The 23417-nt window shown below is 37.8% G+C and overlaps 1 protein-coding gene across 1 annotated transcript; it reads left to right on the forward strand.

The window, feature by feature from the left end:
* The first annotated feature begins 118 nt into the window (after positions 1 to 118).
* LOC127160725 (NACHT, LRR and PYD domains-containing protein 3-like) lies at positions 119 to 18520 on the forward strand. The gene is made up of 9 exons (XM_051103382.1): positions 119 to 1951; positions 4039 to 4212; positions 9976 to 10149; positions 10534 to 10707; positions 14118 to 14291; positions 14370 to 14416; positions 14666 to 15217; positions 17047 to 17066; positions 18389 to 18520. The coding sequence occupies exons 1-9, from the start codon at positions 180 to 182 to the stop codon at positions 18518 to 18520; spliced, it is 3219 nt and encodes a 1072-aa protein (XP_050959339.1). The 5' UTR covers positions 119 to 179.
* Positions 18521 to 23417: the final 4897 nt, after the last annotated feature.

The raw sequence follows: 23417 nt of genomic DNA on the forward strand, positions 1-23417 counted from the left end.
ATATTTTTAATCTGTTCTTCTGTTGATATTTCAGCAGAGCAGATCGAGACCAAAGCATCTCTCAAGGGACTGCCTCTGTCTTTTGTCTGAACAATACAAGCGATACAGCGTCTCTGAATAAACATGTTCAACCAGTGAATGATGAACTACAGAGAGTCAAAGAGCAGTACAAAACCAGCATGAAGATCAAGTATGAGAGATTATTTGAGGGATTGAAATTCCAGGAGAATGAAACCCTCCTGAACAGGATCTACACACAGCTCTACATCATAGAGGGAGAGAGTGAAGGAGTGAATGAAGAACATGAGGTTTTACAGATGGAGAAAACAGCCAAAACACAACACTCACAAGACACTCCAATTGACTGCAATGACATCTTTAAATCCTCACCTGAACCAGGATGTGAGGAGAAAGACCAAATCAAGACTGTTCTTACTAAAGGCATCGCTGGAATCGGAAAAACCGTCTCTGTGCAGAAGTTCATTCTGGACTGGGCTGAGGGAAAAGCCAATCAGGATGTAGATTTCATGTTTGTGCTTTCATTTCGAGAGCTGACCTTGATCCGAGATCATCAGTACACTCTTCACAGACTTCTGTTGGACTTTCATCCTGAACTTCAAGATCTGGACTCAAAGATTTATGAGGAGTGTAAAGTTGTGTTCATCTTTGATGGTCTGGATGAAAGCAGAATCACACTGATGTTTTCAGATGATCAGAAAGTTTGTGATGTGACTGAGACTTCATCAGTGGATGTGTTGATGTCAAACCTCATGAAAGGAGAGCTGCTTCCCTCTGCTCTCATCTGGATCACCTCCAGACCAGCAGCAGCCAATCAGATCCCCTCCAAATACATCAACCGTCTGACAGAAATTCAGGGGTTCAGTGAGTCTCAAAAGGAGGAATATTTCAGGAAGAGAATCAGTGACCAGCATCAAGCCAGCAGAATCATCTTACACATCAGAAGAGCAAGAAGCCTCCACATCATGTGCCACATCCCCGTCTTCTGCTGGATCTCATCCACTGTGCTTCAGAAGCTCCTGAAAGAAGATCTGAGTGAAGACATCCCTCAAACTCTAACTGAAATGTACATCCACTTCCTGCTGATTCAGATCAACATGAGGAATCAGAAGTATGAAGAGAGAGATCCAGAGAAACTCCTGCAGCCCAACAGAGAAGTGATTGTGAAACTTGCTGAAGTGGCTTTCAAACAGCTGATGAAGGGCAATGTGATGTTCTATGAGGAGGACCTGATTGAGAGCGGCATAGATGTCACTGACGCCTCAGTGTATTCTGGGATTTGCACTGAGATCTTTAAGGAGGAATCTGTGATTCATCAGAGTAAAGTCTACAGCTTTGTCCATATGAGCATCCAGGAGTTTCTCGCTGCTTTCTATGTGTTTTACTCACATGTGGTCAAGAACAAGAAACCACTGCATGAATTCAAATTTTGCAAATTTGATGAACTCTCATTGTATGATCTACTAGCATCAGCAGTAGATAAAGCCAATGAGACTAAGAATGGATGTCTTGACCTGTTCCTGCGGTTCCTGCTGGGCATTTCATTGGAGTCCAATCAGAGACTTTTACAGAATCTACTGACACACACAGAGAACAGCTCAGAGAGCATCAGGAGAACAACACAGTACATTAAAGAGAAGATCAAAGGTCCATATGATGATTATTATTATCATCTCTCAGCTGAAAGGTCCATCAATCTGTTTCTCTGTCTGCTGGAAGTGAAAGATCAAACTCTGTCCAGAGAGATTCAGGAGTTTGTGAAATCAGACAAACATTCAGAGAAGAAACTCTCTGCTGCTCGCTGCTCAACAATCGCCTACATGCTTCAGATGTCAGAGGAGCCGCTGGATGAGCTGAGCCCCATGAAATACAAGACATCAGATGAGGGGAGAAGAAGACTGATACCAGCTGTGATCAACTGCCGAAAAGCTCTGTGAGTGTTTAATCATTAATAAATGAAGATTCACGTTTAATAATGAATCTGGCACATTAAAACAATTTTAAAACCCAGAATAATTTCCTAAATTATAGATTTTATCTTAAATAACAAGCTTAGAATCTTAAATGGAAACTGACATTTCTTTTTATTATTTAAATATGTTCCCTGAAGTTCACTTGTATTGTTAGTTAGGTTTTTTTTTTAGCATAAAATAAGTTATATTTTTGCATAACATGATTATTTTTTTTATTTATTTTTTTACGTCTGCCAGCTGCAAGTACCCTTGTATGCCAGCAGAGGCAGAGTATACCACTTGCTCTACACAGGCATCACTATCCTCATTTCCCATAGTTCATTGCCCTGGCTCATTGGCCATGATTTGATTTTTAACATGGGAACCACAGGCTAGGAAGGTACATATAAGGCTAGGCAGGACATGCTGGTGATCATGGTGGGCCAAGTTCCATGAATGAGAAATGGAGAAAAAAAACTCTGAAAAAACCAGGTTAAGTCAGTGGGCCCGTTCTGCTCTGATCAGATGAAACCAGCATGATGTGGTTTAATTCCAGGCTGCAACAAAAGTCAGATTGTGCAAAGGACTTGTCTGGTCCTCGTGGTCTTGTACCGATGGCCGTCTAGGTGACAAGGTCTTCACTGAGGATCTGTCTATAGAGCTCTAGGGATATTGAGAGCATAGATTGTAATTTAGATTTATTCTTAAGATGGAAAAATGCGTTTTTACAAGTGCTAGAAATACGGTACACCTAGGTTTCTAACTGATGATGAAGAATTGACAGAGCAGCAGTCTACTGTTGGATAGTGTTCTAACTGATTACATGCAGAACTTTTTGGCAGTTTTGGGGAAGGTACTCTGAAACTAGCTTTTTAAGCTACAAGCTACTCATAAGTTAAAGTAGTTAAACTACAGTCAAGCTACCCTTTGGAAAAAGTAGCTACACTACAAGTTACTACCAAAACGTAGCTAGCTACATTGAAATTACTTTTTTTTCACAATGACATACATTACAAATAACTGAATAAGCATTTATGAGAAATGTTTTAAATAAAATATTTATTTGAACCAACAATACAATAAACCAAAAGAAGCCACATAAGATCAGCAAATAAAGCTATTTTTAAACTCTTGACGGATGTTGTGGGGTAAAATCATGTTATTAAATGTTCTCTTTTGTTGGACATCAAGTTTATAGATGCTTCTCATTAAGTTTGGGACGCTGTTTGGTGCCTGTTGCTTTTTTAGATGTATGTCATAAGCACCAATAATCCAATAGATGGTGGTAACAAACTATTTTAGTATGTGATCTTGTAAGAAAACACTGTGCTGCTTCAGTCAATTGCAGGTTCACAAAATACGCTACACCACTATGTGCTGAAAAAGTAGTTAGCTACTGGAAACATGACATTGTTTTAAAAGTAGCTAAGCTACTGTCAAGCTACTGAAAATGTAGTTGTACCAATTTTAAAATTGGTATGTTTTACAGGCTGCAAAGAAATATAGAGCTGGGTATCATTAGCATAACAGTGAAGCTAACACCATGTTTCCTGATGATATCTCCCAAAGGTAACATGCAAAGCGTGAAAAGCAATGGTCCCAGTACTGAGCCTTGTGGCACTCCATACTGCACTTGTGATTGATATGATACCTCTTCTTTCAGTGCTACTAATGAATGATGGTCAGATAATTATTTGAAACATGCCAATGCAATTCCACCAATGGCAACATAATTTTCTAGTCTATTCAAAAGAATGTTGTGGTCAGTGGTGTCAAATGCAGCGCTAAGATCCAGTAGCACTAATAGAAAGTTGTTGTTGTTTTTTTCCCCAACACGGTAAACATGTAAACAGTCTTAACTCACCTGGAAACGTGAATATTGATCACTTGAACCTGAATGAGAAAATTATCAGATTACCTCGCACTCTGGAGCTCATCTTATTGTGATTCTGGCTGGAATGTTAAATTATTTTGTTCCAGGTTCCTGTGCACAGACAACTGGCATCTTCCTTTACATGTCTTTATTGTTATTTCATTATTGTTTTAATGTTATGCAATTCTTTTCTAGTCTTTCTGGCTGTAATTTCACTGGTCAGTGCTGTCAGAGTTTGTCATCATCTCTACAGTCACCAAACTGTGTCCTGAGAGAGCTTGATCTGAGTAACAATGATCTTCAGGATTCAGGAGTGAAGCTGCTCTCAGATGGCTTGAAGAATCCAACCTGTCAGCTGGAGACACTGAGGTATTAAAAATTTATAAGTGATAATGTATAGTTAACTGGTCATAATGTTGATGTGTATTTGTAGTGGAGATAAAAGTCATATTAGAATGATCACAGTTATCATTATTATCACAGTATTTTTAAAATATGTTGAACATGTTCAAGAAGTACTAGTACACGAACTGAAATAATTTCAACAAGGTGTATTCTGAAAAATAATAATAATAATAATTTTAGCAGCATTATGACCTTTTTGTTTACATAAACATAATGTACATAAAATAATAACATTAACAATGATTTTAATCGAACAAAAATGTTGATTGGGTGATTCAAAACATTATCTACCAACAGGTTCTACGTGTTCAAATATAGTTTTATAAAATGATAAACCTTACATCACTAATGCTCCTCAAGCAATGATCTGTACAAGTTTGTGTTTTTGAGAAAACAATACCTGTCATTAGTAAACAAAAATCTATTTTTCAAATAAATGAAATAAGGCTATAAAAACATACTTAACATTTGTTCATAAGACTTTTAAGTACTGGGTGTGGTAGACTAGACCTTTTGCTACAAAATGACATGAAATCACCCTGCCCGTTCATTCATATAAAACAATACATGTAAATTTAAATGTTGTAAGACATATTTTGTGTTAGAAATGCCATATGTGAAGGAATGACAATGATAATGTTTGTATTTTATTTACAACATAGTATAATCAAAATATACATAATTAACCCTCTGGGGTCTGAGGGTGTTTTGGGGCTCTGGAGAAGTTTTGACATGCCCTGACATTTGTGCTTTTTTCAGTATCTTAAAAACATATTAATGGCTAAAGTCTGGTTACACTGTAATCAGCACAAACTGGGCTACAATAATATGTAAGCAACATGAATGTACATGTTTGTGCTTTTGAGAAAACAACATTTATGCGTGGTTAGTGAAAATCTAATTTTTTTTAAGTCACTGAAATAAGACCAAGAAACGCATTCAGAACATTTGTTCACAAGACTTTTGAGAACTGGATGTGGTAGGCTAGAGTTTTTTTCTACAAAATGATGTGAAAATCATCTCGTTCAGTCGTTCACAAAAAACAATATACTTACTTAAATTTTCTAAGACATGTTTTGTGATCAAAAGGGAATATGCGAGGGAGTGACAATGGCCATTGAATATTTAGTGATTCACACCTGAGAGACAAAAGGCCCTACCCTAACGGCCCATCAATGAGACTGTGACTGTCAGGTAAGAAACAATGTGAGAAGATTCAGAGATTGGGGTTTTAGATTATCTGTATTTTATTTACAACACAGTATAATATAAACATACTGTTACAAATCTGGTCGGTGTTCCGCGGTCCGCTCACCACCAGATGTCGCTCTCACCTTATCCACACACTCTGACTGTTGCACCACACCCCGGACTACATCTCCCGTCATGCAGCGCGCTGATTGGGTCAGCACCTGGGACCAATCAGGCGCGCTATAAAAGCCCCGGTCTTTCCAATGCAGAGCACAAAGTATTGTCGTTGTGATTATTGTTGTTAGCGTTTTCTAGTTTCCTTGTTCCCTGTGTTTAGTTCCCTCGCCTGGCTTCCCCGTTTTGACTGTTCGCCGCCTGCCTACTGGACTCTTGCTTGTTTTATTGGATTATTCTCTACGTCTTGCCTGTGATATTCCTGTTTGCTCCTGTTTCGACCCTGCCTGTACGACCATGTCTTTGCCTCGTCCTGTTAATAAAAGCTTGCGAATGGATCCGCTCGCCTCTCGCCTCTCACTCTCCGTTACACATACATCATGAAGATCAACAACACATTATTAAGCACACTGATCTAACCACAGAGATGTGAACAGATGGTGTGTAATTCCTGAAAATTGTTTTCTGAATTCTGTTCAACAAGTAGCACAAGCAAATCATACCTGATATTTAAGTGCTTGCAAAACTCATCATCAGTAGTCTAAAAAACCTCTGTGAAGTTGGCACCCCATAAAAAGAAATAATGACCAAAACTATGCCATTTGTTTGTGCTACGTTTGTGCTGATTTGTGGCGCAAAAACGGACTTTCATTCAGTTAGCGTGGAGTATTGAGTTGTAGTTTTCTTTGTATAATTATCCTGTGTCTTTCTAGTTCCTGTGTTTAGCGTTCCTGCCTGGCCATCTCGTCTCGTTCGTCTCGCCGCCTGCCTTTTCGACCCTCGCTTGTTTTCTTGGATTTATCTCTCTCGTCTAGCCCCGTACGGATTATGTTCGCCCCTGTTTGACCCACGCCTGCTTTACGGACTCTCTCTACGTCTCGCCTGTGTCACACCTGTTTGCTATTGTGCCGACCCTGCCTGTCTTCTACGATGTCTCTGCCTTGTATTCTAAATAAAAGCTCGCAGATGGATCCGCTCGCCTCTCGTCTCGTTCACTCCGTGACAATATCTAGCCTTCTCAAAATCAACACGACTTGCCTAAAATAAAATTTATAGATATAAAATAATTAATGCATTTCACAATTTTAATTTAAACATTCAACATATAAATGTGCGCTTTTAGGCGCATTTTAATCCATGAGGAGTGTGGAAGCTACAGCGCGCAGACATGGAGGCACCGGCAATATCACTTGCGATTTTTTAATTAATATCTACGCCATCATTTTTGCTAAAGGTAAGAGTAATATATCATTCGGAACTGCAAAAAGTCTACTTTGATTTGTGTGCACTCACAACATCAACAAAACATTCGTTTTCATTAAATTTAGATTATTTTTTTCAACATGCATTAAAATATATACAAATACATACAAATATAGATTTACCTTGGTGATTAGCTACAGTAGTATCTATCAATTTCTTGTAGTCTTTTTCCAATGAACCGTGATTTGTCCTGCCACGCACACATTCAGTAGTCTATAGCTTAAGCCTATTTTATCTACGAGCCCCTTTTCCACAGTCCGTTATGTCCTTTTTCGTTTTCTTACGCAGTACGGTAAATAATCGTTTATAAGGGGGACAGAAAAACTAGAAAAATTAGCTTTTAAATGCAGTCATGCCATGCAATTACAGATAGGCTACATGTTCCCTATAGATCAGGGGTGCCCAACCCTGTTCCTGGAGATCTACCTTCCTGCAGACTTTAGTTCCAGCCCTGCTCCAGCACAGCTGTCTATAATTATCAAATGCTACCTAAGAGAATAATTAGCTTGGTTCAGGTGTGTCTGATCAGGGTTGGAGCTAAATTTTGTAGGATGGTAGATCTCCAGGAACAGGGTTGAGCACCCATGCTATAGATAATGGTATATTAAGTGCTTAAGTTTTCTCCCTTTAAATATCCAATTTAAGATGAATTTTAGTTACAACCACGATTTCTGGCACAAATCGAGCACAAATAAACACGCCATTTTGTGTGGGGAGCGCTTTGAATTAGGCTATATAATTATATATAGGCTATACAATTTATTAATATTAGCGAATGTTCGTTAAGAATCGATTTTTACTATTTTAACGGCACAAATCGAGCATGTTTATATAATATAATCAATGCACAAATCGAGCACAAACGAACGGCACCGGTTTAGAGAGATTTCGAAGGCATGGGGTGGAGAGTGACGTCACTGCCCCATATTGTATTTGTTTTTTCTAAGGAAGGGAATTAGATACAGTGTTTATTTTAGCGGCACAAACCGGCACAAATCCAGCACAAATGAACGGCACCGGTTTGGAGAGATTTGGACAATGTGGGGTGGAGAGTGACGTCACTGCCTCAAATTGTTTTTGTTATTTCTAAGAAGGGGAAATATATTTGACGTTCATTTCAACGGCACAAACCGGCATAAATCGAGCACAAATGAATGGCACCTTTTGGAGCGATTTCGACGATATGGGGTGGAGAGTTACGTAACAGTCCCAAACAAATATTTTACAAGGGCTCCGAGATACCAGGTTTGTTTTAACGGCACAAACGGGCACAAATCCAGCACAAACGAACGGCACCGGTTTGGAGAGATTTGGACGACATGGGGTGGAGAGTGACGTCACTGCCTCAAATTGTTTTTGTTATTTCTAAGAAGGGGAAATATATTTGACGTTCATTTCAACGGCACAAATCGAGCACAAACGAATGACACCAGTTTTGTGTGATTTAGACCAACTGGGGTGGAGAGTGACGTCACAGCCCCGAAAATATTTTGGTTATATCTAGGGAAGGAAAACAGATACAGTGTTTATTTTAACGGCACAAACGGGCACAAATCGAGCACAAACGAACTGCGCGCGATTTGGGCCGTTTGGAGCGACCAAACCAGCACAAACGTTCGTTTTTGCGGCACAAATCAGCACAAACGTAGCACAAACGAATGGTATAGTTTTGGTCATTATTTATTTTTATGGGGTGCCAACTTCACGGAGGTGTCAAGGAACTTGTTTTACCAATAGAATATCAATGTAGTTGAAGATCTGATGTTGGTACAGTGCTCTCAGAGGAAAAGTTATACATTACTTTTATATCGTCTAAACATTAGCCCTACTTTTATGTCAATTTGTTTATGAAACATAAAACATTCCTGACGCCCTACAGATGCATTGAAAAGTTGCCTATGATATTTCAAAACGTTGCACTCGATTTCACACATTTTAGTCAGGAATTATAGTTTTGGAAAAAGTCCAACTAGTAAATGCGTTCAAGTTTGTCTCAACAACACATTATCTAATGCCAATAAGAAACATTACTTACACTGTATAAGATCCTTTCGTCAGCTGCCTGTAGCCGCGCTCGCGTTCTCTTTGTGAGATAAACAAGCTCAGCCTGTTCCTCTCAGCGCGTCCTCATCTGGAGTAAATACAAGGCTTTTTCCTCTCAGCGCTTCCTTCCAAAAACGAAAGTATCCGACACAAACACGTTGCTGCTTTGTTTACGAGTTGATGTGGGCGGTCATTTCGCGCGTCTCTCACGTGAATGAGCTCACATGAGCTCTTACCTCAGACCAGCTGTCACAGTCCAGTAACTTTCCTTGTTTTGATGCCGAAGCAGGGATGTAAGTTAGACAAGAATATCTCCGATTGAACGATTGAGGTGTTGTGTTGCTGGATGTAATAATGAACATAGCCGTTGTCATTTACTCCTGACATCTGAGCTGCTGAAGATGCAGTGGATTACATTTGTTTGTGAATGGAATGTGCCTCCCGATCTACATATATGCGTCTATGTTCGCGCGAATCATTTGTGATCCAGTCTTATAAGGAGACATACATTATTCCTGTCCATTTTTGGTGTTTTTTTGGTGGCAATTGATGTAGTCTCTCCTGCCCTCCACCTCATGATTACAATGGTCCTTTAGTTGTTGTTGAGGGTCTTATCGCACCCTCTTGTCCTAACCACCATGGAACAAAAGGATTCCGGTTGTGACATGTAGACTTCTTGTGTAATCATCAGTGTTGGGAAGTTATTTTTGGAAACGTAATAGGTTACATATTACAAGTTACTCTATTGTCACTTGCATGTCACTGCATCCTACTCTACGAGAAAAAGTGTGGCTCTTTTCAATAGCTCTAGAACAGTTTCTTGGTGTTTCTTATGCTCTTTTTCTAGCAGAAACTCACTCATCACAAAATTAAAAAGCTTAAAGTGAAGACCTAATTATATCAGGGGCCTTTTCAATCAAGGTTGGTTGTAATGATAATTCAAATATGGAATTGGAAATACTAACCATCCGGAATTTGTATCTGGAACCAGTAACCATTTCCTCCCCAGTTTGTAGGTGATCCGATTGTTAATGGGTTTGTTCTGTTCTCTTTCAGTCTTTCTGGCTGTAATCTCACTGCTCAGTGTTGTGAAATTGTGTCATCAACTCTACAATCCACAAACCGTGTCCTGAGAGAGCTGGATCTGAGTAACAATGACCTACATGATTCAGGAGTGAAGCTGCTCTCTGATGGACTGAAGAGTCCAAACTGTCAGCTGAAGATACTGAGGTTTGATTTTCATATTCAGTTGTTTTGATTTTGTTGAAATAAAAGAAATGTATAGTTGAATTAAATTGTATAGTGCTTTTCACAAAGTGCTTCACATACTGCTTTACAAAGTTTTGTGCCTTAAAGTCTTAAAGTCAGCATAAGCAGCTGAAAAATATGCAAAAGTATCACAAAATGATCACATGCCTCACATGTTATTTATATTTCAGTGTTCTGGGTGAATATGATATGGGTTGGTGAACATGTTAGATGGGGATACACTTTAAGTACTACTTCAATACGTGACAGGACTGTTAATTGTTAGACTAATTATTAAATTGTTAGTTAAATGTCTCAGTGCTCATTTTAATTAGTGTGTAATAATTTTTTGTTTTGTTATTATAGATTGTCCTTCTGTAATCTCACTGCTCAGTGTTGTGAGAGTTTGTCATCATCTCTACAATCCTCAAACTGTGTCCTGAGAGAGCTGGATCTGAGTAACAATGACCTACTGGATCCAGGAGTGAAGCTGCTCTCTGTTGGACTGAAGAACCTAACCTGTCAGCTGGAGATAATGAGGTATTTAAGGGAGATTTTAACTTGTCTGTGTTAAAGAAAGCATACATATACTCATCAAACATTAACTTTCAAGATAAAGCTCATTATTTAAATCGAGCATACTATGTTTTTAGATTTTTACACATTACTATGCAGTATTTATTTAATAAGAATTTCAAATGATAGTCCATTGAATATGAGTCTACTGAGAACCCAAGTGCAGTTTTATTTAACATAAACATGAACTGCATACAACCTAAACAAATACTTGGCTTGGCTTTACATGGAATAAAGTTCTCCTCTGGCCAGATGAACCAGCAGTTTGTTCCATGTTTTAGCAAAGTCAGAGAGGACTCATCAGGTTCCCCTGGTCTTGTGCTAGATTCGGGTGGCTACGATGCCCTTGGAATAAGAAAGAAACAGACTAACATTAGCGTTGATGCCATTCTTCTTACAATGCAACGAGTACATCGGGTGTTATGGGAAGTGTTCCCAGTTCCGGTTGACCTAATTAATGTAGCTTAACAATCCTAACGGATCTGAATTATAGAAATATGTTGGTGTGTTATATGTATCCCAGGTTAAAGAGATGGGTCTTTAATCTAGATTTAAACTGACAGAGTGTGTCTGCCTCCCGAACAGTGTTGGGTAGATTCTTCCTGATTTTGGGCGCTAAACAAGAAAATGATCTGCTGCCCGCGGTTGATATGATATTCTCGGTATTATCAATTTGCAAGAGTTTTGAGAACGCAGCGGATGTGTAGGACTATAATGTGATAAGAGCTCGCTCAAGTACTGAGGTCCTAAACCATATAGGGTTTTATAAGTAATTAACAAGATTTTAAAAAAAATCTATACAATATTTAATGGGGAGCCAGTGCAGTATTGACAGAACCGGGCTGGTCATACTTTCTGGTTCTAGTAAGAACTCTAGCTGCTGCATTTGGGACCAACTGGAGTTTGTTTATTAAAGAAGTCATAGTCGAAATAGAAGAAGGAACCAACGGCCAAAGAAGAGGAACCCAAATGCATCCAATATTGGATGTGGTAGCTACAAGTGATGAAAAGTAAAATGGCAGCAAGAGCAAGTGGAAATAATGAAGCAAGACCAGGTGTTTCAGCATCATGTAGGCAGTGTTGGGGAAAGTTACTTTTAAAAGTAATGCATTACAATTGTGTTACTCCCTAAAAAGTAACTAATTATGTTTTTATGGAAAGTGCATTATGTTACTTTTATATTACTTTAAATCTGGGCAGGGCTTGTTTTTTCTTGTTTTTGTTTTTTTTAATATAAAAAGTTCAATTTTGGCAAATGTAAAAGCCCTTTCACACCAAAGTAAAATGAGGACGCCTCAGGCTGAAGGAAAAGTAAACTCACGTCTGTACAGTAAAATGCAGGAGACTATTACAATACTAAAAAAATAAGCTCAAATGTTTATCTAAAGTAATTTTATCCTTATTAGTATGGTTGAATTGGATCATCAAAGGTCAGCAGCAAAGACATTGGTTAACCCTCTGGGGTCTGAGGTGATTTTGGGGCCCTTTAGATGTTTTGACATGCCCTGATATTTGTGCTTATTTCAGCTACTTATAACATACTACTGGCCAACTTATATTTTTTTTGTATTCAGCACAAACTGTGCTACAGTAATATGTGAGCAAAATGGATGTACATGTTTGCGTTTTTTAGAAAAAAAAATATTATGCGTGGTTAGTAAGTCTTGCTCTTTCACAAGAAAACAATATATTGATGTAAATTTTCTAAGACATGTTTTGTGATAGAAAGCTGTATGCGAGGGAGTGACAATGGCCATGAATATTTAGTGATTCACACCTGAGAGACAAAAGGCCGTCCCCTCTATGAGGCAGGTAACAAAGTATGTAAGGAGAGTAAGATAATGGGGGGTTTTGGTCATTTGTATTTTATTTACAACACAATATAATAAAAACATACGTAATCAAGGTCAAAGACACATTACTGTACTCACTGATCCAACCACAGAGATGTGAACAGACCTTGTGTCATTCCTGTTCAGCAAGTGAAACTAGTAAATCATACATGATATTTAAGTTTTTGCTGCTTCTTTCTGTGGATTCAAGATAAAAGAATAAAAATAAACACTAAAAAACAAAAACAAAAAACATCTCTGAGTATGTTAATATCAGAAGCATCCGTATATAACGATCTTGTAGTCACAGATTCAGGCATGCTTTGTACTGTCTAAAAAAGGACATTTTATATCTGAGAAACAAATTATCGTTTAGCACATTATAAAACTCTATTTGGAAACAGAGTATTAATAACAAACATGATCTAGACATTCTTAGACTCATAGTAATTATCATGTTACAGTGTACACTCATATTACTTTTATATTGTATTTTGTTTCATATTATATAGAACATGAAAACTAAATCGTGTCATAAGAAATTCAGACACAATCAACTACCTATCATTTTCAAAATGTTTCACTCAATTTCAAACATTTTAGCCAGGAATCGTAGTTTGGGGAAAAAAAAGCTAATAAATGTGTTCAAGCTTATGTCAAAATAACACGTTAACTAATGCAAAAAAGAAACATGACTTACTCATCAGACTGATCTCTTCCTCTGGATCAGCCACGCGTCGCGTTGTGTTCTTCATCTGAGGTGAATTCTGTGTTATTCCTCTCAGTGCGTCGTCTTTTTTCTGAGATAAATTCTGCAATTCCTCTCAGTGCGTCTTCTTCCAGAAATGAACAGTAGCCGAGATAAACTTGATGAATCATCAAGCTTTGTTTACGATGATGTGGGCGCTAACATGCTGCGCCTCGCACGTGGCTATTTATCATATCAAAAGCGAATGTAGCTCTTGGGCGTGATCACATTAAAAATAATTAGCTCTGAGGGCAAAACTGTACATCATGTTGGTTTCATAAAGATTACTTTAGCGCAGAATATTTGTTTTTGAAAAGACTTGATGATTTATTTAAAAGTAGAGATATCAAGTTTTCTGTAGATATGTATCTCCTGTCGGTGTGCCGAGTATTCGCAGTGTTTAGGTTCATTTTATTGACGCATTTCTAAAAGCCGTTTGCGGAGACAGTGAAGACTGAGAAAGCACCCTGTGTATTTTCTTTATTTTTAAGAAGCACACAGTTCCATTTTTATTGCGAGTGTGCACAAATAAAAGTATACACTTCATGGTTTCTGATGATGTATAACACTTATTTGTGTGACCAAAATCGACAGAGTATTTTTAGTGTCTTTCGCACTGATCTTAAAAAAAGTGAGCTGATTGTCGGCCCCAGGGAGTTAATAAATTGGTATTAAATACATGAAGTGTAAAGAAAACTCTTGTACAACTTCACACACTATGAATGATATTCACAGAACAGTTTAGTGTTAATGTGTGTTTTGTAGATAATGAGGCTGTTTTGATCCATCTGTAGGTTGTCTGGCTGTATGGTGACAGAGGAAGGCTGTGGTTATTTGTCTTCAGCTCTGAGTTCAAACCCATCACACCTGAGAGAGCTGGATCTGAGCTACAATCACCCAGGACATTCAGGAGTCCAGCTGCTCAAACACAAACTGGACGATCCAAACTATAAACTAGAGATACTCAAGTATGTTTGGCAGTGTGATACAGTGATCTGTGTGTGAATGATGCAAATCTACATTAATGTGTGTTTGTGTGTTTATAGTGTGGATCATGGAGGAGAAAACATGATGACAGCAGGACCAAGAAAGTGTAGGCATACACACACACAGACACACACACTGCTTTTTATATTTTACGGGGACTCTCCATAGGCGTAATGGTTTTTATACTATACAAACCCTATACATTTTTAAGCCTTTTGAATGAGGGTGACATAGGCAGTGTCCTCATTAACCACCTTTACATTGTAATACCCATGTCATTATGCACCACCCAATCCAGTGCACATATACAGTGACTGATCCTGTGTTCTCAATGTTTCTTTCTTTGTGTGTTCAGATGCCTGTGATCTCACATTTGATCCAAACACAGCAAACACTCAACTCATGCTGTCTGATGAGAACAGGAAGGTTATGCATGTAATAGAAGATCAGCCGTATCCTGATCATCCAGAGAGATTTGATGAATATCCTCAGGTTCTGTGTGTTGAGAGTCTGACTGGACGCTGTTACTGGGAGACTGAATTGAGCGGAGATGCTGAAATATCATTGACGTATAAAGGAATCAACAGGAAAGAAGGGAGTGACTGTGCGTTTGGATTCAATGACAAATCCTGGAATTTGGACTGCTCTGATGACAGAATTATTATCTGTCACAATATTAACTACATTGATATACCTGCCTGTTCTTCTGCCTCTAATAGAGTAGGAGTGTATCTGGACTGGTCGTCCGGCATTCTGTCCTTCTACAGCATCTCTGACACACACACACTCACACACTTACACACATTCAACACCACATTCACTGAACCCCTCTATGCTGGATTCAGGCTTTATTTGAACTCCTCAGTTTCTCTGTGTCGGATTAAACAACAGACACACACACTCAGTTGTAAAATAATTTTTCTAAGATCCAAATGTGAACAGTTATGAAATCTGACATAAGTTTTATTAATTAAATGTTAATGTTTTTCATTGGCATCCAGAAATTAAAAGTCTAGATCAGAAGCACTGAATTCTATAAGATTCAGAACAGTAATACGTTTTCTTTCATATTTTTCTGATCATCAAATCGGATAAAAGTACATTATCACCTAATCATGAACTCATTTATAAATCATTGAAGTGAACTTTTGAAGTGAGGCCCGCATCCTGCATGATGTTCCTCTTATTCCTGCAGGAGACAAATACAATGATCATGTTTGTTCAATAAAGTAGGAAGTTGTTTATAAATCATAGAAGTGAACTGATGTATAAATGAATCCCGTCTCCTGATCGTCTGCTTTATTTTTGTGTCTGCGCTGATTTAACACTCAGTTCACGAAATGAATTGTGTACAAACACTCACAGTATCGCTGCTAAACACAGTTTATCACTGTAATCCTGGTTACATAATTGTTCTATATCATTATTATTGTTGATAAGGTTGCTTGACTAAAATATTATGCCTATTGATATGTCTGAAATTCTTCAAATATTCATATATGTATATAGGGGTGCGCAGGGTTGATTGTAACACATGTGGTTTAAATATTTCCACATATGCGAGCATAACTAAATTTACAGTATTTACTAGTTGCCATAGCAACACTATACAAAAGAAAAGAAAAAAGTGCGCCAAAATTCAAAAGCCTTTTGATGATATTGCTGAATATTTATTTTACAATATTAAAAGTAAAGTAAGTTTTTTTTTCTGTTTTAGTATTCATAAAATGAGACAAACCTGCTATTATTTTAATTGCCAATCTGTTATTTATCAGTTCAGATAGTTTAGTAATGCTTGGCAAGTCAGCAGAAGACATTAACCACTTTTATATTCCAGTCGCGCTTGATGGGGAACGTTGTAACACTGCGTTACAACCTGCCCCCCTATTATTAAACTATGCTATTCTATGACATTAGCCATGTAATTATCACTATTTACTTTTATGGATTTAAAAAGAAACCACAAGAAACAGGTGAATAAAGACTGACAATCGATGTTTAATGTTGAGAAATTATTATTTCAAGAAAATGTAAAGCATTTTGGCTTGTTTATGTGTCTGGTGTTCTATGAGAGCTGTGTTTGGAGGGAGGGGAGTGTTTTTCTGAATGTCTGAATGTGTTTCATCTATTTGTGCACATTGTTTTCAACTATACTGTATAGCTGTGTTTTGCGATCAGGGCCATCACAAGCATGGTTGCGATGTGTTCATTGTGAACCTCAAAAATTAGGGTTTTTTTTTTATTCTTAAAAAACATCATTATTTTATTTGAAAAGTTAATCATTTTATTTTGTTGACAAAATAGTTTGTCATGGATATTTTTTTCCATTTGATCAGATAACATTTTAAGCTGTCATATGGTCATGTTACAACGTGCCCCTTACATGTTACAATGTTTTAAACTCAAAGGCTTCTAAAACATTTGACATTTTTAAGTCTGTTGTAAGTCTGTTGTTTTTTCCCGATTTTGATGATATAGTTTGTTGATTTGTGTAGCTCTTGTGATGATGTCTGTTTGCCTCTTTTTATTTAATAATTGTTGTAATATTTTCATTTGCAATAATAATAATAATAAAATGAAACATTCTTCTTTCAGTTTTATTGGTGGTTGTCAAACCAGCTAAAATTCTGTAGTATCATGTTTTGTTTTCTAATTTGTATTTCTAACTTCATTCTATCGTCTTCGTATCTTTTGCAGTATAATAAAATGTGTTCTATCATCTCTTGTGTGTTGCAGTGGGAGCAAAGTCCAGTGGGGTGTTTTCCAGTCACTGAACATGTAGAAACTCTTCAGACTCAAACCACTTCAGGGTTTTCATGAACTGAACCAGGTGAGCTCTGACTTGAGTCCTGCCGGAAGTTTTTTTTTTTTTTCATTTCATGTAAGAAATAACCTAACTTTCTTATTTTTCTGTTCATGGATACAAAATGAGTAATTAAGTTTATTAGTCATGTCCACAAAAAGTCAGTAGCAAAGTGTGCATTGAAATGCTTGTGGTAAGGCATGGGTAATATGATATTTATTGCATATATCAATACAAAACAACCAGAATGTATAAGTATGTATGGTCTGCGTGCATAGTAAGTTCTAACTGTGAGCACTGCGGAGGAATATGTACAGACACAGTGTGTGAACAAACAATGAATTCAGCCTAATGATTTATGAAATCGGATTTCGGCAGGCCTGACAAGACCGTATCCAGGGCTGGATAATGTTGCTCTGGTTAAAATGAACACGTCTCAGACTCAGGAAGTATCTGAACGATTTAAAAGCAACAGTGTCATCCATTTTACAAGCATCACAGTTTTTGAGAGCTCTAAACAGAAATATGTTTTGATGGGTAATCACGAGTGTAAAGGATTACAGATGTAAGCGAGTCAATGACTGATCCGGAGACGAAGGATCCATGTGCAACAACTTTATTATAACAGACTGTGTCAACAGGCAAGGTTCAGCAACGGCGGACAGGTGTGGTGAAGATAATCCAAACGGGTAAACGATAGTCCATGCAATAAGTCGGGGCCGGCGGCGATCAAAGGGAATAATCAGAGACAAAAGCGTAGGTCGATAAAGGGCAGGCAGCAAAGGTTCACTCACACGTTTAACAGTCCGGTTGGCAACGAAAAACGCTCAAGATCGCTAACATGACATAGACGAAACTTTGCGAAGAACACGCCGAAGCGGCGTGCCTAAAATGGCCGACTGGTGGAAGTGAACCCGGGGGGACCCGGAACCGGAAGTGGCGGCCCAGGTACGGGGTAGATGGGAAATGGAGTGCTAGTATTCCGGAGAGGGTTCCCGCTGGCGGCAGTCAGAGGGAGCCACAGAGACCGTGCTTGTGACAACAGAGTATGACAAATGTTTCTCCTCTCATTCTGAAATTGTCCACTTTGGAAAACAGTCAGAACAGTTCTGAAATTTCCATCACTAAGATGTCACACATGATGAACCAACACAAGTTTGTTTGTTTATGTAATTATTTACTATTATTTGACTCGGCACCATTCCCTTCTGTGCATTATTTGTAGAAATATTGGATGTATTGTCGTGTTATCATTTGTTTTGTTTCTATATACAGGCCTTATATCAGTTTCTCAGTATGGATAAAGAAAGCAGTGAGAGACACAGCAGTGTGTCTCTGAAGAGTGACGGATCAACTCCTCATCCTCCTGACCTCAGTAATGAACCAGTGACCTTTGACCCCAGGTGAGACAATATCCAGTATTAGAGACATTGAGCTGATTTGACCTGCTGCTATTTTGAAGGTATAAATAGAAGGTTTGATGCACAAGCATGTGTGTCATGAGTTGCAGGTTTTCAAGTGTGGTTTTGGTATAACTTATGGAGACACAGATAAGAGCTGTGTGTCATCTGAAGGTTTAGATCTAGTCACTGTTCCCATCAGTTTTGCGTTCTGACACATGACTCAAATTCTCTGCTTTCAATCCAGATATAAAAGCTGCTGTTGGTTAATGAAGATTTGATTGATGAACTTGCAGCTCGACTGTACTCTTTTTGAGTCAAAAAGTGATAAGACTGTTCAGTTGTATGGAGATCTTTGATATTGCTTTTTCCCACTGTCGCTATGGTTACTGATAACAAACATGGGTTTGACTCTCGTTGCTCGTTCATACAGACAGTACTCTAGACACAACTGTAAGACGCTGTGTAAATGGGACGTTTCAAGACTCACACCTCTAAGTAAATGTGGTTGACAATCCTTCAGTATACCATAAAAACCCCATACAAACACTCAAATTGTATGAAAATTAAAAGAGAGCCAAATGTATACATGCATACATAAATAGCTATGACTCTTAAAAAGAGTGAGATATTTTCACCAAATTTGGTGCATTTATGTAAGGTCTGGCTCTGAGGATACCTAGTAACACAGTGGGGCTTGTCCACTTCATGGCGCTGCAACACCACAAAGAATGAAATTGTTTCTAAAAACAGAACTATCATGACAATTCACTTTAAATCTAGATTAAAGACATCTTTTTAGCCAAGCATTCAAATAATGCATCTTATAAACTTTTCCTGCAGTTATATCTGATCAAATGTTCATTATTAATCTTTTAGCTCTGGTTGAACAAATCTTTCTTTGCTTAGTTTGAACAGCAGCTACGCTAATTATGTTCCTATTTGTTCTCTGTTTCTGCCATGGGATTGACATCCCGTGGTAACTAGGAATTCACAAGCTTAAGTGTGTCTCACGGCTTCTTAAGAACACTTAAGAAGAGATGATGTCAACCCCTCAGAGGACTTCAGATGATGCCAACCCTGAAACAACATACAGCACTACTGAAATTTGCTACTAATTTGTGGTGTTCCTTGTCTGTTTAATTACGTCATTAATTGATCTTTACCACACATCTCTGCCATATGTACATCAACTTGACATAGTCACCACTAGTAAGCTACTACTTCATATAGTGTAAAAATTTTAATTTGCTGTAAAGTTGCTTTGCAACGATATGTATTGTGAAAAGTGCTATACAAATAAATTTGAATTGAATTGAAAATTAACATGTAGTGAAAATACAGAAAGGTTTAATACATTTATTAATTTAGCAGATATAGTTTGACTTTGAGTTAATATACATGTAATGCCAAGCCAGCAGAGGGAGCCCTCGCCTGAGAACTGACTGTGTGCCACTCCCTCTGCTTCTCCTTTCACTTCCTGTTTTGTGGCTTTGTAAGCCAGAGACTGAGCACATGGCCTTTGCAAAGTATTGCCAGTTTACCTGCCTTACCGAGCGTTTCTCTTGTTGTGTTTTTTTTTGGTTTGCCTATTCTGTGTATTATTTTCTGCCTGTTTTCCTGACTACCGTTTATCTGGATTATCTGGATTATCCCTCTTGTCTTGACTGCCTGATCAGACTGATGATTGTGTTTGGACCTTCTGCCCACCTAATCGCCCTCGTCTTTTGGATTACCCCTGTGTATGGTGACAGATTGGACTGTTACTCTGGTTTTGACACTTTGCCTGTTTTAACATTTCTGTCTGCTAAAACCCCCTACAATAAGCTTCTGCTAATAGATTCCAATTCAGCCTCAGCGCCATCCTTACAATACAATACATCTTTATGATTAAAAAAGAATAGATAGATTTGATAAATATTTTATAAATAAAAATGGAAGGATGCAAAGGAATTAACAGAAGTAGGCAATAAGCAGATGCACGTAGGCAAGACTATATGTCTATGCTGTATAATGCATACTCTTTTAGTGCTCGTTGTGTAAGTAATTAAGTACCTATTTAGAAAGTATGCGGTTTCGGACGCAGCCTTCAGAGACAGCTGTGACTACTGGGCATGTGCACATCAATCTAGCGCCTACTTAAGGGTTTTGAATCGATAATGGAGCACCCCAGGGCAGTTTAATAAGTCCACTGTTATTCCTCATCATGATCAATGATGATTTCTCAAGGATACATATGGGACTGATGTTGGGGCTCTTTGGTATAAAGGAAAGAATATAGAGTATAATATAAAGAAAATGCAACATGCATTAGATGAAGCAGAAAAGTGGTCAAGGGGAAATGTTTTTAAGTTTTCGGTGGAAAAGACAAAAATAATACATTTTACAAATATGAAGAGGAAAGTAGATATTAAGTTAAAATTATATAAAGAAGAACTAGAACGTGTAAATATAGTCTGATTTCTATGGTCAGCTATGGTCAGACAGTAGATTAACCTGGAGAGAACATTTAGAAAAGATGGTGGGAAGATGTAAGCGAGTAGTGAATGTGATGAGGTGTATTTCGGGTCAGATGGATTGGCTTTAAAAACTATTTATATATCCATGATAAGATCTGTACTGGATTACGATTTTTTAATATACTGCTCTGAAAACAAATCAGATTTAATTATATTGGATTGAATTCAGTCTCAAGCCCTAAGAATTTGTTGTGGTGCGTGTCTAACTTCTCCAGTCTCAGCTCTTCAAGTAGAAATGGGAGAAACGCCATTACAGAAAGAAGACAACAATTAATGGTGTCCTATTGGGCAAACTTAAAAGGTCAGTAAAAAGTGTAATAGTTTTGAATGGAGAGTGGGTAAATTAATAAAAGAGATGAGACCGGAAGAGGTTGGATGTGCTCCAATAATTCATTTATCTCCAGTGCCATTGTGAGTTTTGCCCCAACCAAATGTTGATCTAAGCTTATTAGAAAGAAGGGCCCTATGAAACAGAGGTATATGATGTAGGGGACCATATGGGGTCGATGCACATTTTCACAGATGCTTCAAAAGATCCAAAAACAGGTCATGTGGGCTCTGCATTTGTGATACCCAAGTTAAAAGTCAATAAGAGCAGTAGAATATCACTGACTGTAATGATCAGCGTATACTGGAGAGATGTTTGCAATAATTGTGGCAATAAGATTGATTAATGAAGTTAAAATATCCAAGGCAATAATATGTTTAGATTCTAGTTCAGTTTTAATAAGTTTGAATGAGCAGAAGTCAGAAACAAGACAAGATATGAAAATAGAGATTATTCAAGAATTATATTCACTTAAGCAAAACAGTATAAAAGTACAGTTTTTGTGGGTTCCGGCTCATATTGGGTTGAGAGGTAATGAAGAGGGAGATAATTTAGCAACAACAAAAGCCATATAATGGTAAATAGTCGATATCCAGATTCCCCTTAGTAGGTCAAAAATGAAATCAATTATCAAAAAGAACATTTTGACAGTAAGGCAGCAGCATTGGGATTCAGATACCAAAGGCAGGCACTTGTGTCAAATGCATTCAACAGTCAGTGGGTAAGGGAAGAATATCAGACTGGAGCAGAGGTGAGGAGAACTTGATTACAAGGTTACGATTGGGGCATACAAGGTTGAACAGCACAATGCATCTAATAAGCAAACATTGAACAGGGCTTTGTGAGGTATTTGACGTTAATGAAACAGTTGTAACAGTTATAATGTACTGTAGGAATATACTGTTGAAGGACAAACTAGAGAATAAAGGTTTAAATCCAGTCTAAACTAGGTCCAAGTATATATAACTGCAAACCAGAGATCTCCAAAATGGGGTGGGTGCTCCAAAATAGGGCATGACTTCCTCCCATTGACAGACAGGCACATGACACGCATGCACAATTTTCCCCCCAATCCACTTAAGCGCAAACTCCGCCCCACAGTTGATTCTAAAGGTTTTATTGCTTGTGTCAATCTCAGTCAGTGTTGCCAGATTGGGCGGGTTGTCGCCCAATTGGGCTTCTTTTGATCGGCTTGGACCGGAGAATAACGCATTGGGCGGGTAGACAAAATTTGGGCTGCTTTAAAACAATTAAAAGCCATCCAATCAGCTGCTTTTTTCTTCGCTTTTATCTTTAGTCATGTTATTTTAATATGTTCGAGCTCAAAGTATCACAGTAAAAAAATGTGTAGTGCAGTCATCAACATCATTTAACAGAGACCTGTCAATCAGTTACCATATTTTGTGTTGGTGAGATGTGATGACTCGTGAGTGACGGAGTTTTGGCGCTATAAAGGGCAAGATTTTGAATGTGCAGCTATATATTCATTCATTCATTTTATTTGAGTGATTGCGATGGCGAAGTGGCCTAAGTTACACGATAAAAAGTTTTAGAGTGACTCAAAACTCACGACGTGGATTACATGTAGTGAGAGATGAATAGAAGATTTCTAAGTATAATTGTAACTGAAATAAGAGAACAGTTGAATGATTTAATAAAAATCAAAACTGAATATGGGGACTATACGATGCTGTCCTGCATCAGAACATCTTTTAAACAGTCCAGACTGCTCTGGTATACTTGGCATTGACAGCTGCTGGATTGAACAGTTTTAACTGCAAAGTTTTGCATGATGTTCTAAAATGTGTACTTTATGAAAACCGTGCTGTAGTTCTGTCTGAAGATAAAGCACAAGACAACGGTAAGCACATTATTGTTGTTAATCGTTATTATTATTATTATTATTATTAAAATATTTCTGGGCATTTTAAGCATATTTTCTGACTCCCTTTTAATGCATTTGCCCTGTTTTGATCCATATTCCTGTGAAACTGATTTATCTTTATTTTATTTTGTCATCTTTATTTTTTAAGGAGATAAAAATGGCCCTTATCAAC

The sequence above is a fragment of the Labeo rohita genome, unplaced genomic scaffold (assembly GCF_022985175.1).
Source record: "Labeo rohita strain BAU-BD-2019 unplaced genomic scaffold, IGBB_LRoh.1.0 scaffold_439, whole genome shotgun sequence".
Classification (NCBI taxonomy): Eukaryota; Metazoa; Chordata; class Actinopteri; order Cypriniformes; family Cyprinidae; genus Labeo; species Labeo rohita.